The sequence below is a fragment of the Mobula birostris genome, chromosome 15, assembly GCF_030028105.1.
Source record: "Mobula birostris isolate sMobBir1 chromosome 15, sMobBir1.hap1, whole genome shotgun sequence".
NCBI classification, from domain to species: domain Eukaryota; kingdom Metazoa; phylum Chordata; class Chondrichthyes; order Myliobatiformes; family Myliobatidae; genus Mobula; species Mobula birostris.
Window position 1 is genome coordinate 57,357,114 of NC_092384.1, and position 14,195 is coordinate 57,371,308.

General features: G+C 40.6%; 1 protein-coding gene across 1 annotated transcript in view; it reads left to right on the forward strand.

Moving 5' to 3' along the window:
• The window catches only part of plcg2 (phospholipase C, gamma 2), a 216,569-nt gene that overhangs the window by 176,657 nt on the left and 25,717 nt on the right, over window positions 1–14,195 (forward strand). The window contains exons 14-20 of the mRNA XM_072279854.1: window positions 975–1,085; window positions 1,951–2,046; window positions 6,258–6,439; window positions 8,670–8,870; window positions 10,977–11,096; window positions 11,186–11,366; window positions 12,563–12,628. Of these exons, the coding sequence (XP_072135955.1) occupies window positions 975–1,085; window positions 1,951–2,046; window positions 6,258–6,439; window positions 8,670–8,870; window positions 10,977–11,096; window positions 11,186–11,366; window positions 12,563–12,628 (957 nt within the window). The remainder of the gene's footprint in view (window positions 1–974; window positions 1,086–1,950; window positions 2,047–6,257; window positions 6,440–8,669; window positions 8,871–10,976; window positions 11,097–11,185; window positions 11,367–12,562; window positions 12,629–14,195) is intronic.

The following is a 14,195-nucleotide window of genomic DNA, read 5'->3' on the forward strand; positions in this document are numbered from 1 at the left end:
TACTATCAAACGTAGGACACAAGAGAAAAGACATATGTTTGTAGAGCCAAAGAATATCCTGGCCTTTCTCAATTTTTTTTTTATTATTCTACATGTAGACATAAAATCAAGTAGTTTCTAAATGTAGTTCTGCAATATAGCAAGTCATAATACCTTGATGCATAAATCTATCCTAACCGTAATCCAGGTTAGCTCTGAAACAAATTGTCTCCATCAATCATTTGACACTGTGGCTCAAATAGAATCCAAACTGCTCTGGGTGTTGCTTCTTCAGCAAATGTTTCTGAGAAACCAATTTTTAGCTCATTGCGACTTCAACTGAGCTCCCAGCTCTTAAAATTTTCCTACTTAAACACTTTTATTTTTAAATGCATGGCTAGGGAAATCAAAGAGAATAGCCTGGAGTCCAAGCTGAAGGAATCAGCCTGTGGGATGAAGAGAAAGGGAGTGAGAGGGAGGGGAAGGGAGTAAGATCCGGATGGAGTTAACACAATGGTCGGCGATGGACACAGGGCGAGATGCAACAGAATAAACCTTGTACAATAAACTGTAATAGCTTGTTCCCTGTGAGTATGTGAGACATTTAGATAGGCACATGAATGTGATGAAGATGTATGGATATGGTAGGAGAGACTAGTTTTTGGCTGTTTTTGATTTACTTTTTAGCTGGTTTGGCACAACACTGGGCCACCAGGTCTGTTCCTGTGCTGCACTGTTCTATGTTCTAAGTTCTATCTCAGGGAGATTGAGCAAAAATGCATATGCTTATGTTGCTTTTCGCACATCCTATAATGCCCACTAATGGCTTTGATTCCATGCCACATTTGTAGCCATGATGCGACCTGCCACAGTTAATGAGGCCCGAAATCTTTGTTACGTGTGTTGTAGCCAGTCATCGGATTGGCATTGGTTAGATGGCTCAGCCATTGATCAGATCTGCAATAGTAACCCTAAAATTTCTGCCACTGTTTCAGCACAAAAAATTGGATTCCCAGCAAGAGACTTCATGCTCAACTATTTACACCAGTTTCAAGGAGCTTGAAAAGAAGTCTGGATTTCTCTATATGCTGGATCCAATAGATCTGGTAAGACTCCAAGCAACAATATTCACACATTCTTCATGCCTTAGACTGGAATTATAGAGGTGTCTTAACAGGATGGATATTTCCTCTTGGGAGAGAATCTTGAATTAGGGAGTCATCTTGAATTAGATTCACCATTTAAGACATAGATGAGGTGAAATTTCTTTCCTCTGAGGGTTGTGAGTCTTTTAAGCTCTTACTCAAAGGGCTGTGGAAGCAAAATCTTTGTACATCTTTAAGGCAGAGGTAGAAGGATTCTTGATAAGCAAAGGAGTGGAAAGTAAGTCCAGGTAGAGGGGAATGCAAAGTTATGGTTAGATTCAGATCATTTATAGTTCCATTAACTGTTCCTATTCCTAATTTCCTGAATATGGATAATCAAAGGAATTACAAATTTAGAAATTTTGGTTAAGGTGAATTGAAATTAATTCAGAAATGTGCAAATATTGACTGTGCTATGGAAAACACTGTAAAGCAATGACAGTATTAAAATAAAATCAGCTTTGGTTTCTTGAAATTAAAAACAGCAGTAGTTCTGAGAGTAATTCTAGTGCCAGAATAAAACTAGGCTACTTGAATGAGCTTGTGTAAGTATAGTCCACTTTCTTCAGTGTGCTCTTCACAGGAACAGACCTGAGTCACATCTCGCTCTTCATGTATTTACTGGGGGAAGAACTCTGGTACAATAGTTTTACATATTGAATGTGGATCATCCCAAAACACTAAATTAAACAAAGACTCTCATCACAGAGCAATGTAGTATTATCAAACTTTACATTTCTGTTTTTTGTACATCATTGTTGGTACTAATCGCATACCAACTTGAACCGTGATGTGGTTTTCAATTCTGTTTGACTTCTTTTGACAGAAATGGTACAAACATTATTGCGTAATCGTAGATGGCAAGCTGTATTTTTCAGATCCAAGTGATGATGATAATGAATGCACAAAAGCATCATGCCAGGTATAGTTTAATGTGTTTATTCCTGTCGTTCCCTTTTTTTTTTGTTTGTTCCCCCCCCACCCCCGCCCCAGCAGTGAATAGTATCAAGTTTATTTTGTGTTGGCTTCTTCTAAATTGCATATTCAAAGATCAACACTGAAATCAAGGTCTTCTACACTTACAGTCTTTCATGACCCATCCGCCAACTTTTTCACTGCTAGTGAATTGCTCTTCATTGTCACTGTCACTGGTATTATCCTGGTGAATTTAACTTTATGCCTCTTCTATAATGTCTGCTGGAGGCCGGAGGCCTGTCTTAACGATTACGAACTACCTGTCTATGTGGGTTGGTGGGGTCAAGGGAAGGGGGTTGTTTTGATGTAGTTATGTTGCTCGTTGTGCTCTGTGTTGTTCTGCCAAGTATTGTGGGCCTGCTAGGTCGCCATATGTGGTGACTCTTGCGGGCTGCCCTCAGCACATCTTTAGGTTGTGCTGGTTGGCAACGCAAACTTTGCATTTCACTGTATGTTCAGATGATAAATAAATGTATCGGAATCTGAATGTTGCTCCTTGCCGCCTATGATCTTGTATAAATTAACTGCTTTATTTAGCATTAAAGCAGCATACACAAAATTCTGGAGGAACTCAGCAAGCCAGGCAGCCTCTGTGGAAAAGAGTACAGTCAATGTCGATGTTTTGTGCTGAGACCCTTCATTAGGGCTGGAAAGAAAAGATGAGGAGTGGGAGTAAGAAAGTGGAGGGAGAGGAGGAAGAAACACAAGGTAATAAGTGAAACCAGGAAAGGGAGGGGGGTGGAGGGATGAAGTAAAGAGCTGGGAAGTTGATTGGTGAAAGAGATACAGGGCTGGAGAAGGGGGAAACTGGTAGAGGACAGAAGGCCATAGAAGAAAGAAAAGAGGGAGCAGCATCAGAGGCTGGAGATGAGGTAAGAGAGGGAAATGGGAATGGAGAATGGTGAAGTGGGTGGGAGGCATTGCAAGAAGTCTGAGAAATTCATGTTCATGCCTTCAGGTTGGATGTTGTCCCAATGGAATATAAGATGTTATGACCTGAGTGTGGCCTTATTGAAACAGTAGAGGAGGCCATGGACTGACATTTTGGAATGGGAAGTGCAAATAAAATGGGTGGCCACTGGGAGATCCTGCTTTTTCTGGCGGACAGAGCATAGGTGCTCGGCGAAGCGGTCTCCCAATCTATGTCGGGTCTCACTGATATACAGAAGGGCACACCAGATACAGTAGATGACCCCAACAGGCTTACAGATGAAGTATTGCCTCGTCTGGAAGGACTGTTTGGGAGCCCTGAATGGTAGTGAGGGAGGAGGTGTAGGGGCGGGTGTAACACTTGTTCGGCTTGCAAGGATCAGTGGGGAGGGACGAGTTGATAAGAGAGTCACATCAGGAGTGATCCCTGTGGAAATCAGAAAATGGGGGTAGGGAAAAATGTGCTTGGTGGTGGGATCCCACTGTAGCTGGGGGAAGATGTGGAGAATTATGTGTTGGACACAAAGGCTGGTGGGGTGGTAGGTGAGGATAAGAGGATCCCTATCCCCAGCATTAACTTTATCTTCCTTCCTTCTGCCACATTCCCTGCCCAAATGTTCTATAAATTTCTCCAAACTGCATTGAAAAAGTCTTGCTTCTTTTCTTTGAAAGCACTGCTCCACTGCTGTTTCTCAATAGCCCTGTAAATGTTTCCTTTACAAGCATATCCTTAATTCTTTTTTAAAAGTAGCTATTGACTTAACTTTCCTTAGGCACTGCATTCAGGACAACACAATTTGCTGCAATAAAAAATACATCAAATATATCTTCCAATCACAGGAATTATGTGTGACCTGATTAAAACTTCACTTGCCCAAGGGAATCTTCCTATCAACCAAAGAGAAATCAGTTTTAGATGCCTCAGTTCAATTTCCCTTTATTTGTCTCCACTGCAAGATCTCTTTATGAACAACAAAATCACCAGTTTCTGACAGAGCCTTTGTAGATAGACATAGAGCTGTACAGCATAGAAATCCATCCTTCGAGCTATACGTTTATGCTAACCCTCATTCCTACATTAACTATACTAGTCACGCTTGCCTGTATTAATTCCATATCCTTCTGTGTGCCTTCCCCATTCAAGTATCTGTCCAAATGTCTCTTCCGTATTGTTACTGTTCCAGCTTCCTGGACCTCCTGTGACAGTGCCAGCCTATCAAATCTCTCCTTATAATTGAAGCTGTCCAATCCTGGCAACAACACCGTGAATCTTTTCTGCGCCATCTCTAGCTTGGCCGCATCTTTCTGTGGTGTGGTGTTCTTTCAGGAGGGTGAACCTACAGAAAGCATCCAGCCAAGGTGGGGTACCTGACCGATTACTAAAGACTTGTGTTGATCAGTTAGCTGGAGTGTTCACCGATACCTTCACCCTCTCACTTTGGCCTGGGATGGAAACACCAAGGCCCTCGAACAGAAAATCCTACTACAAAAAGTAATGGATATGGCCCAGTCCACCACAGGTGGAACCATCCCCACCATTGCTCATATTTATATGGAGCACTATTGCAGGAAAGCAGTATCCATTATCAGGGATCCCCGCCATCCAGGCTGTGCTCTCATCTCACTGCTGCCATCAGGAAGGTGGTAGAGGAGCCTCAAGACCCACACTACCGAGTTCAGGAAAAGCTATTTCCCCTCAACCATCACTTGCCCCAACACTGAACTGTTCCACAAACCATGGACTCACTTTGAAGGAATTTTCATCTAACATTCTTGCTATTTATTGCTTGTTTAATGTTATCATTATTATTTCATTTTTCTTTTGAGTCGCACAGTGTGTTATGTTTTGTTCATTGTCCTTTTTGGTGTGGTCTTTCATTGATTCTGTTGTGTTTCTTGTATTCATTGTGACTGCCTGCAAGAAAATGCATCTCAGGATTGTACGTGGTGACATGCATATACTTTGATAATAAACTTACATTGAGCTTTGAAGTGCACACAGTACTGCAAGTATGGTCTAGCCAATATTGTGTACAACTGTAACGTGATGTCACCACTCTTGTGCTCACTACCACAGCCAATGAAGGCAAACATATTGTACACCGTCTTCATCACTCTGGCTATCTGTGTTTCAAATTCCAGGGAACTATGTGGTTGTGCCCCAAGGTCTGTCTGTTCAAAATTATTCCCTGGGGCCCCACGATTTACTGTATATTTCTTGCTTGGTTTGACTTCCCAAAATGCATCTCCTTAACAGTGGTCTAAGTTAAAGTCCACCTGCACACATTTCAAGATGATATCCTGTTGTAACCTCAGACAAACTTCTTCACTGTCACTACACCACCAATTATGGTGTCCTCTTCAGACTTGCTAATCATGCCACCTATTTGCTCATGCAAAACATTAATATAGATGAGAAACCACGGAGGACCTTGCATTGATTCTTGCTACACACCACTGGTCACACCCCTTCAATGTGAAAATGAAACCTCCTACCACCAGGACAATTTTCTATGTAGTTGGCTTGATTACTCTGTATCCCATGTGATCATACTTTCCAGGGCAGCCGTGTAGTCAACATCTACTGTCCTGTCCTCGGAAATCCTCTTAGTCATATCTCCCAAAAACTCAAGTTCACGATCTCTCAAAGATCTGAACCCCAAAGACTTAACGTAGGAACAAAAGAACATAAATTAAAGTAGGTGTACGTCATTCAGCCCCACACAGCTACTGGTAGTTATCGCGCTTACCCTGCTGCTCTTCATGATTAAAGTTACCATACCAGCTGCCTTCCAGTGATCTCGCACCTCACTTGTGGCCAGCTAAGATTTGGGTGTCTCCGTCAGGATTCCAGCAAGCTTATTGTCATCTACAGCGGTCTGGGATGCATCTCATCAGGTCCTCATGCTTTATCCATCTTTAAGCCCTTTAAGATACCTAATACTTCATTTAAAATGTTAAAATATTCTAGAATTTCACTCTCCCTGCCCCCATACCCAGTTTACTGAATTCTCCTGCTGCAATGTTCTTCTTAGTAAATGCTAATGTGAAGGTATCCTCCCCCTCTTCCTCAGCGAGAGAAACCAGACCTGTATTCAACAGTGCAGGGCCCTACAAAATTTCAGTAAGACAGCTGTACCCTTTGGCTTACTTCTTGTATGCTTCCTTTACTGTAACTCTTAACTCATAATCATGTACAAAATTAATCGATGAAATTTTTCTATTTAGAGAAGCGACAGCATGACTCGTCACTTCAATGAGAAATGGTTTCATGGGAAAATGGGCAAGGATGGCAGACAGCGAGCAGAGAAGCTGTTACAGGAGTTCTGTGCAGAAACATCGGGACGAGACGGAACGTTTTTGGTCCGTGAGAGTGATACATTCCCCGGAGACTTCACCTTGTCATTTTGGTATTGCTGTACTCTTTCACTAAACTTTATCTACCAAAGTTTCCTCAGTCATAATTATTCCACAAAAGCAATGTTTATATGACAGTGTTGGCTGCAGAAATATTTGAAGAAAGGTTATAAAAAAAAGGCCAAAAAAGATAAAATGGCAAACAATCTAATAAAAGATAAACTCTAGCTTTTCACTTATCCATGTAATGGATTGAAAGTGTTGTCGTAAAATGTGATTATAGAAGTGCAGAAATAGCAGCAAAAATACTAAACCGTTGCATTCATTAAAGATATTAAAATAAAGTTATACCATAAGACATAGGAGCAGAATTAGGCCATTCGATTAATCAAGTTTGCTCCGCCATTTGATCATGGCTGATTTATTTTCCTTCTTGACTTCACTCTCCTGTCTTCTTTCCATAACCTTTAATCCCTTACTAATCAAGAACCTGTCAACCTCTCTTTAAGTATACCCACTGATGTTACCTCCACAGCCATCTCTGGCAATGTATTCCACACATTCTCCACCTTCTGGCTAACGAAAGTCATCCTCATCACTTTTCTAAAGAGATGTCTTTCTATTCTGAGGCTGTTCCCTCTGGTCCTGGAGTCTCCCACATTGGGAACATGTCTTGGACAATCGGAAAAATTAGTCAACAAAACAAAGAAGATCAAGCATGTATTTAGTTTCATTACAATAGCAGAGGCAAGTAGCTGTGTGTAACTAAATTAACCAGCCTGTGCCCAGTGCTTCTGCAATAAGGACTGAAAATGTTTAAGTGTCATCATTTGCCAGTGATCATCACAGTAAACTTCTTTAAATGATTTGACAATGCAACCTTAAGCCTTGTTTCTGCTAATAGTAGCATGGATTGTTATTCATAACCTTTGGATAGCCATGAATATATATTGCCTAAGAACTTGACAGTTAATGATTATTTATATTTCACCTAGTGTTTGGACAAGATGATTTATCAGCAGAGTTATTAACTTTACATAGGTCCCTAGGAGAATTAAGTCATTTTGGAGAACAAGGTGATGTTAGAGGAGTTAAACAGATACTTTTATCTGTTTGACCTAATTGAAACCTATAGGATGGTAAAAAGCCTTGACAGAGTGGATGTGAAGAGGATATTTCCTATGAGGGAGAGTTTAGGACCAGAGGACACAGCCTCAGTTGAAGAGGGGTATACTTTTAGAATGGAGATGAGGAGGAAGTTCTTTAGACAGAGACTGATGAATCTGTGGAATGGGTTGCTACCGGAATCTGTGGAGGCCAAGTCTTTATGAATATTTAAGGTGAATGTTGATGGATCGTTGATTGGTCAAAGCACGAAGGTGTAGCGAGAGAAGGCAGGGGATTGGGGCTGAGAGGAATAATGGATCAGCCACGAAGAGATGGTGGGGCAGACTCAATCAGCCAAATAGCCTAATTCTGCTCTTGTGGTCTTATATCAATCTTTATGGGAGAAAATTGTACAAATACACAACTAATACTGAAAAGAATTGTGATGAGGCATTCTTTTTTCAAAGGAGCAGAGGTTTGGAGCACATTGTATTGCAAAAGGAAATACTGTGTCCGTGTAGGCATGGATATGCATTTGAAGTGACACACGCAAAATGCTGAAGGAATTCAGCAGGTCAGGCAGCACCTTTGGAGAGGAATAAGGAGACAACATTTTTGGCTGACACTATTCATCGGGACCTTCTCGGCCAAAAAAACACCAGCTCTTTATTTCTCTATAGGTGCTGCCTGACCTGCTGAGTTCCTGCGGCATTTTCTGTTTGTTACTCCGGAGTTCCAGCACTTTCAGAATATCTTTGTTTAAGATCCTCCGTGTCTATTGGCCCAAAGCTGGAAAGTGGGCTTTGGCTAAAAAGACTACATCAGTCAGTGCAGATAGCTGGACAAAAATACTCTTTTTGTGACTAGTTCTCTTCCCTTCTCACATTCCTCCTCCAACTTGTATCTTGTGATCAGATCATAATGCTTTGTAAGATGACTTCCAGGTCTCAGAGAGACTTCTGCAAATGCTAAACAGTCTATGTCTGTCCCAAAAATAGTGAGGGGACAAGTTTCTCCAATAAAACGCTTAGAAGTAGAACGGCATTAGAGCAGTTCACCTAATCACACTCTCATCTACTAACTAAACTCTATGGACAATGTTATGTTCCAACAGAGATGTTAAATATTAAATAAAAACTGACACTTTAATTCTTTTCTCTGTGTTTTTGAAACTAGGAGGAACGGAAGAGTTCAGCACTGTCGCATTCGCTCTGTCACAGATGAAGAGGGCAGTAAATACTTCCTGACGGATAACTTAACTTTCCATAATGTCTATGACCTAGTGCAATACTATCAGAATACACCTTTACGGTGCAGTGAATTTGAATTATGTTTAACTGAAGCAGTACCTTGCCCAAATCCTCATGAATCTCAGGAGTAAGTACACCATCAAAAATCTGCACTTAATGTACATGGGGTGATTGATAAGTTCGTGGTCTAAGGTAGAAGGAGTCAATTTTAGAAAATCTAGCACATTTATTTTTCAACATACTCCCATCCTACATGTACACGCTTAGTCCAGCAGTCGTGGAGCATACGGATCCCTTCTTTGTAGAATTCGGCGTCTTGGACCTCCAGAAAGTGGTCCACAGCAGAGGTGATTGATAAGTTTGTGGCCGAAGGTAGAAGGAGATGAGTTATACAGCTCTCATTACATGCACGCGCATTTCAACTCTGAGTGATTATGCAGAAAGTTTGAAGTTAATAACTCATCTCCTTCTACATTAGGCCACAAACTTATCAATCACCCCTGCTGTGGACCACTTTCTGGAGATCCAAGATGCTGACTTCTACAAAGAAGGGATCTGTATGCTCCATGACCGCTAGACTAAGTGTGTAAATGTAGGAGGGGACTATGTTGAACAATAAATGTGCTCAGGTTTCTAAGATTGACTCCTTTTACCTTAGGCCACAAAGTTATCAATAATCCCTCATAAATCTATCAAAAACAGAGAGATCTAGAAGTCATATATCAAAAATATCTTTCTACTGCCAATGGATGGATATTCAGGATAAACGGATTCAAATCTGTAGATAAGAGACAATCAATTAGAAAGTACTCATTTGAATACTACAGTGCTAAGTTAACCAATGAGAAAGCACATTTGAGAAATGGAGAACAAAGAAATTTCTAAGGCTTTCCAGAATCTTACTCCGTATAGCCACTAGGAATAATAGTAAGCAGTTGCTTGTGTATAAGCAATTACATAAAATACAAGCAGACAATTAATTGTTAAGCTGCAAGGAAAATAAAAATAAAACAGTCCAGTCTAAGGATTAAACAGTCAGATCCAACATGTGAGAGCTCCATTCACTGGAAAAGGAGCAATAATGGTTGCACATCAAAAATAATCAAAAATCATGAAAATCAAACTTTGTTTAATTATCACACCTGGAGGTTAGTAGTTGCAAAACTTATCTTAGGTTGTCCTGCAGATCGAGGAAACTTGCTTTCACTCTGATTCTGTGGGTTCAGCGCTGGCTGATAGGTCTAGTGTGGGAACACAGACCCTTTGAAGAAAGAATGTGAAATGCCTGATGGGACGGGCAGCTGGTAGCTTTGTGAGGTGACGTGCTTCTTCCATCATGTCCGCCATGTTTCTGTTATGCTCCTGGTGCATGGAATAAAAGTGTCTAGTGCCATCCTCTGATTCTTCTCCATGTTAAGCAGTCAGTCTGAGAACTTTGCTAAGCAATTTATGAACTTCCTTTAATCTTTTCCCTTATAAACTCATCCTATGACAGAGCTCAGAGGAGAGAGCATATTCTGGGAGCTGGAGCGGGTCTGCAAGTGATGTCTGCCCAGCAGAGCTGAGTGTAAATACGGCCTCCATGTTGGGATGTTTGGCTGGGAGAGAGCATAAGTATTGGTTCACTGGATTTGAAGGATTTTGCAGAGCAAGTATTGGTCGTACCACGCCTTCTGTTAGCAGTCTAACTCCCAGAAGCAAGTGTGATGGTAGGAATCGCTACTGCCCAGCAGGCCACAAGTACTGTATTTTGCAGGGTTTTAATATGCAAACACCATTTTCTACAGTCAGTCAAAGGCTAATGAAGGCAGTGATGTATTTCACCATTAATGCTTGCCTTCTCTGAGAGGTGTGTTTTCCATTGTTCCTGCCATTGACCTGTATTGTTGGGGGCATGGTTGTATAGGTTGGAAGATGCATCTTGAATGCTTCAGTGAATGAGCTGACAGTGTCTGGGAACTTGGCTTCTGAGTGTTAACATTATCTCGGCACTTCAGCTCGATTGTAGAGACTATGGTTCTGGAGTTGAGTACAGGTTCAACAGTTTCCTATTAGTTCTGTAATTTAGCTCTGCTCTGGCAGGGAGCGCGCTGGTTGCAGTACTGCTGAGAGATGTTCCTCAACTGATCCGCGAAGATCAGGAAGTTGGTTGAAAAGTTTCAATACAGCTCCACGAAATGAAAAGCAATTTCTCAATGAACTGAATCACTGCATAGTTTTTTGTTATTTCCAGATGGTACTATAAAAATCTAAGTCGGGGAGAAGCCGAGGACATGCTTATGAGGATACCCAGAGATGGGGCCTTTCTGGTTCGAAAGCGAGATGAGTCAAATTCCTATGCTATTACCTTTAGGTAAGCGAACTAAACATTCCTAAACATATTTTAATCAAATATACCTGTCGCACCATCACTGAAACTTTAATTTTGTGACTTACCCCCAGGGCCGACAGTAAGGTTAAGCACTGCCGTATTAACTATGACGAAGGCAAGTACATACTAGGGACCTCAGCAGAGTTTGACAGCCTTGTGGAACTTATCAGTTATCATAAAAAACATCCCTTATATAGAAAAATGAAACTCCGTTATCCAGTCACAGAAAAAATGCTTGAGCGTTACAGTGTGGTAAGTGTTCTGCTTATTTTCTTAACAATACTCTTTTCACTGATGTGGTATGTTATTGCTGATATGCTTCTCTCCTCAGGTAAGAAAGTGTGTAAAAAAAAAAAAAAAAAAAAAAATTCATTTCCCTAACCCTGAGGTTAACTGGCTGTCTTTAGCATCAGTTCATGATCATTCATGATACTGGAGTGACTTGATGCTTATAACTGTCCTTGTCCAAACAGCTCTATTTTAAAAGACTCCTTCTGCACCCTGACAAAAACCTTGAGGATAAAACTCAACTGGTATTTATAAGGATTGGAAAGCGGACATCTGAATTAATTTGTAATTTATGGAATTTAGCAGTTACTGACCATTCCAACTACCTCTTGAGGAGGTGAGGGTAGGCAGCTCATAAGAACAGCTCCAGTACTTTTAGGGAGGGTCTTGCAAAATTCTGACTTGGTAAGAAAACTATATGATACACAGGGGAATCACTGGTGTTCCAATGTGCCTGCTGTTCTTTGCGCTCTAGATGGTAGAGAATGAGGGTTTAATCCTTGCAATTGAGCCTGTGCATCTTGTATTTGTCCTGTTGTTTGTTAAATGATTTTTTGTTATCCTCTTAATTCCAAAACCTCAAGTAAAATTATGCCTAGCTTTCTTATTGCTTAATACTGGCAGCAAATTGTGGACTTGCCTCCATTTTATACAATACCTAAAATCCAAAGGGTGTGGTGCGTGAATGGTTAGGGTGTTGGGCTCATGATCTGAAGGTCATGGGTTTGAGTCTCAGCCAAGGCAGCACTGCTCCAGTCCACCCAGCTGAAAATGGGTACCGGCAAAATGCTAGGGGTTAACCTTGCGATAGACTGGCATCCTATCCGGGGGGTGGGGGGGTGGGGGTGGAGTCTCGTATTCTCAGATGGCATAAGCACCGGCCTGATGGGCCACAAGGCTTGGGACAGACTTCAACTTTTTTAATTTAAAATCCAAAGGCATTGTCATTGTTGAATGCAGATTAGCCCTACCATTGTGTAAATTCAGATTATGTTTCCCTTCTGTTTTTAAAGAAGCATAAATCACAAAAGGATTTTTGATTAAGTTCAAAGAATTAACATATCATTATTCTAATAGAAAGGTCTCCTCAAAATGCCCTGAAACTACACGCATATCAATCTTTATTATTCTCCATAACTACAGTTTTGTTCTGCTTTCAGGTAAAAGACTATGGCAGTCTCTATGGGATAAATTATGTGGATCCAAATGAACTTGCACCTTCAAAGGTAGGATTCTGAAATTGACTTTTCTTGTGCTTATGTAATATTGACTAAATTTTGCTGTGAGAGGCAGAAATTGGAAACTTAAAGTGAAATTCTTGTTCTGGGTTTCAAAATTTTATACCAAAATCTCAAATGGGAGACAGAACAAATGTTTGGAGAAGCATCCCTCCTTTTTATTTTAAACTATTAAGTTGTATTTGAATATTGTGTAAGTTTTGAAAACTGATTTATGAATAAAACATAAATCTCAATTCTTTATTCACAAATGTTGATTCTTCTCCAATAATTTGCTGCCTTTTAGGTAATTAGCAGCTACTTTTTGTCAAAATGACCAGTGCTTTGGCCATCAGGACCACAAATACATTATACAACAGCAATATATTGTTTGATATATTCAAGGAAGAACCTCACTGCGAAGTAGACATTGCCTACTACATCATCATATGCAACAAGCACTCAGCGGAACCTCCAGTAGAATTGATTATTGAGTGATAAAAAATTGAATATAAGTAAAAATGTATTCCCTCCTAATTTTACCCTCAGCTCATTCCTCCTCCGAAAGAATCAAAGACTTTGCTATTGCTCCTTGCACAAGTCTTTCATGATGTCCCACATTATTTTGCAGCAATTAAAATATTCTGAAGTACAAAATGATATACAGCAGAAGACCAAGGAGTTGACTTACACCTAGCCCTGGAAGCTTCTATAGTGCTGTATTATTTGAATAGGGGCTTTCTGATTGGCTGACTCTTATCTGTGAATTTGAATGGATTTTTTCTTATCTCCATTTCTGAGTATAAAAAGAGCTGACTATAAGGTAGCACCATCTTTTTTCTCTTTCTTTTGCTTCTCCCTTCAGCTACTAGCCTCTGTTCCTATTAATTTTTTCTTTCTTCTATTACCGTTTAATAAAACAATCAGGAAGCAACAAGTTTTTGCCTCTTTCCTGATTTCTGAAAGGACCTTGGATTCAACTGAGGACAGCTAATGTTGCTCTGTTGTTTAAGACAGGCTGTAAGAGTAAGCCAGTGAGTCCAGCAGCAATAGTGGGAAATTTATTGAAGGTGTTCTAAGGGACTATATATATATATAAGCTTTTGGATAGACAAGAACTGATTAGGGATAGTCAGTATGTATCTAATTAATCTTATATAATTTTACAAGGAAGTTATTGGGAAAGTTGATGAAGGCAAAGCAGTGGATGTTGCCTACATGGACGTTGACAAGCTCCCGCATGGGAGGTTGATCAAGAATGGTCAGTGGCTTGGCATTCAGAATGAGGTAGTAAATTGGATTAGACATTGTCTTACGGGCAAAGTCAGATAGTGGTACTAAGTGATTGCCTCTCTAACTGGAGGCCTGTGACTAGTGACGTGCTGCAGGGATCGGTGCTGGGTCCATTGCTGTTTGTTCATCGATGGGCCTACTTCTGCTCCTTTGTCTTATGGTCTTATGGTCTTATATCTACAATTTGGATGATAATGTCAGACATCCCACCCTACAAAAACTCATTTCAGGGAGGTAGCACCATCAATTTGCGGGAGACTCCCGGAACTTGCGAGAGAGGTGG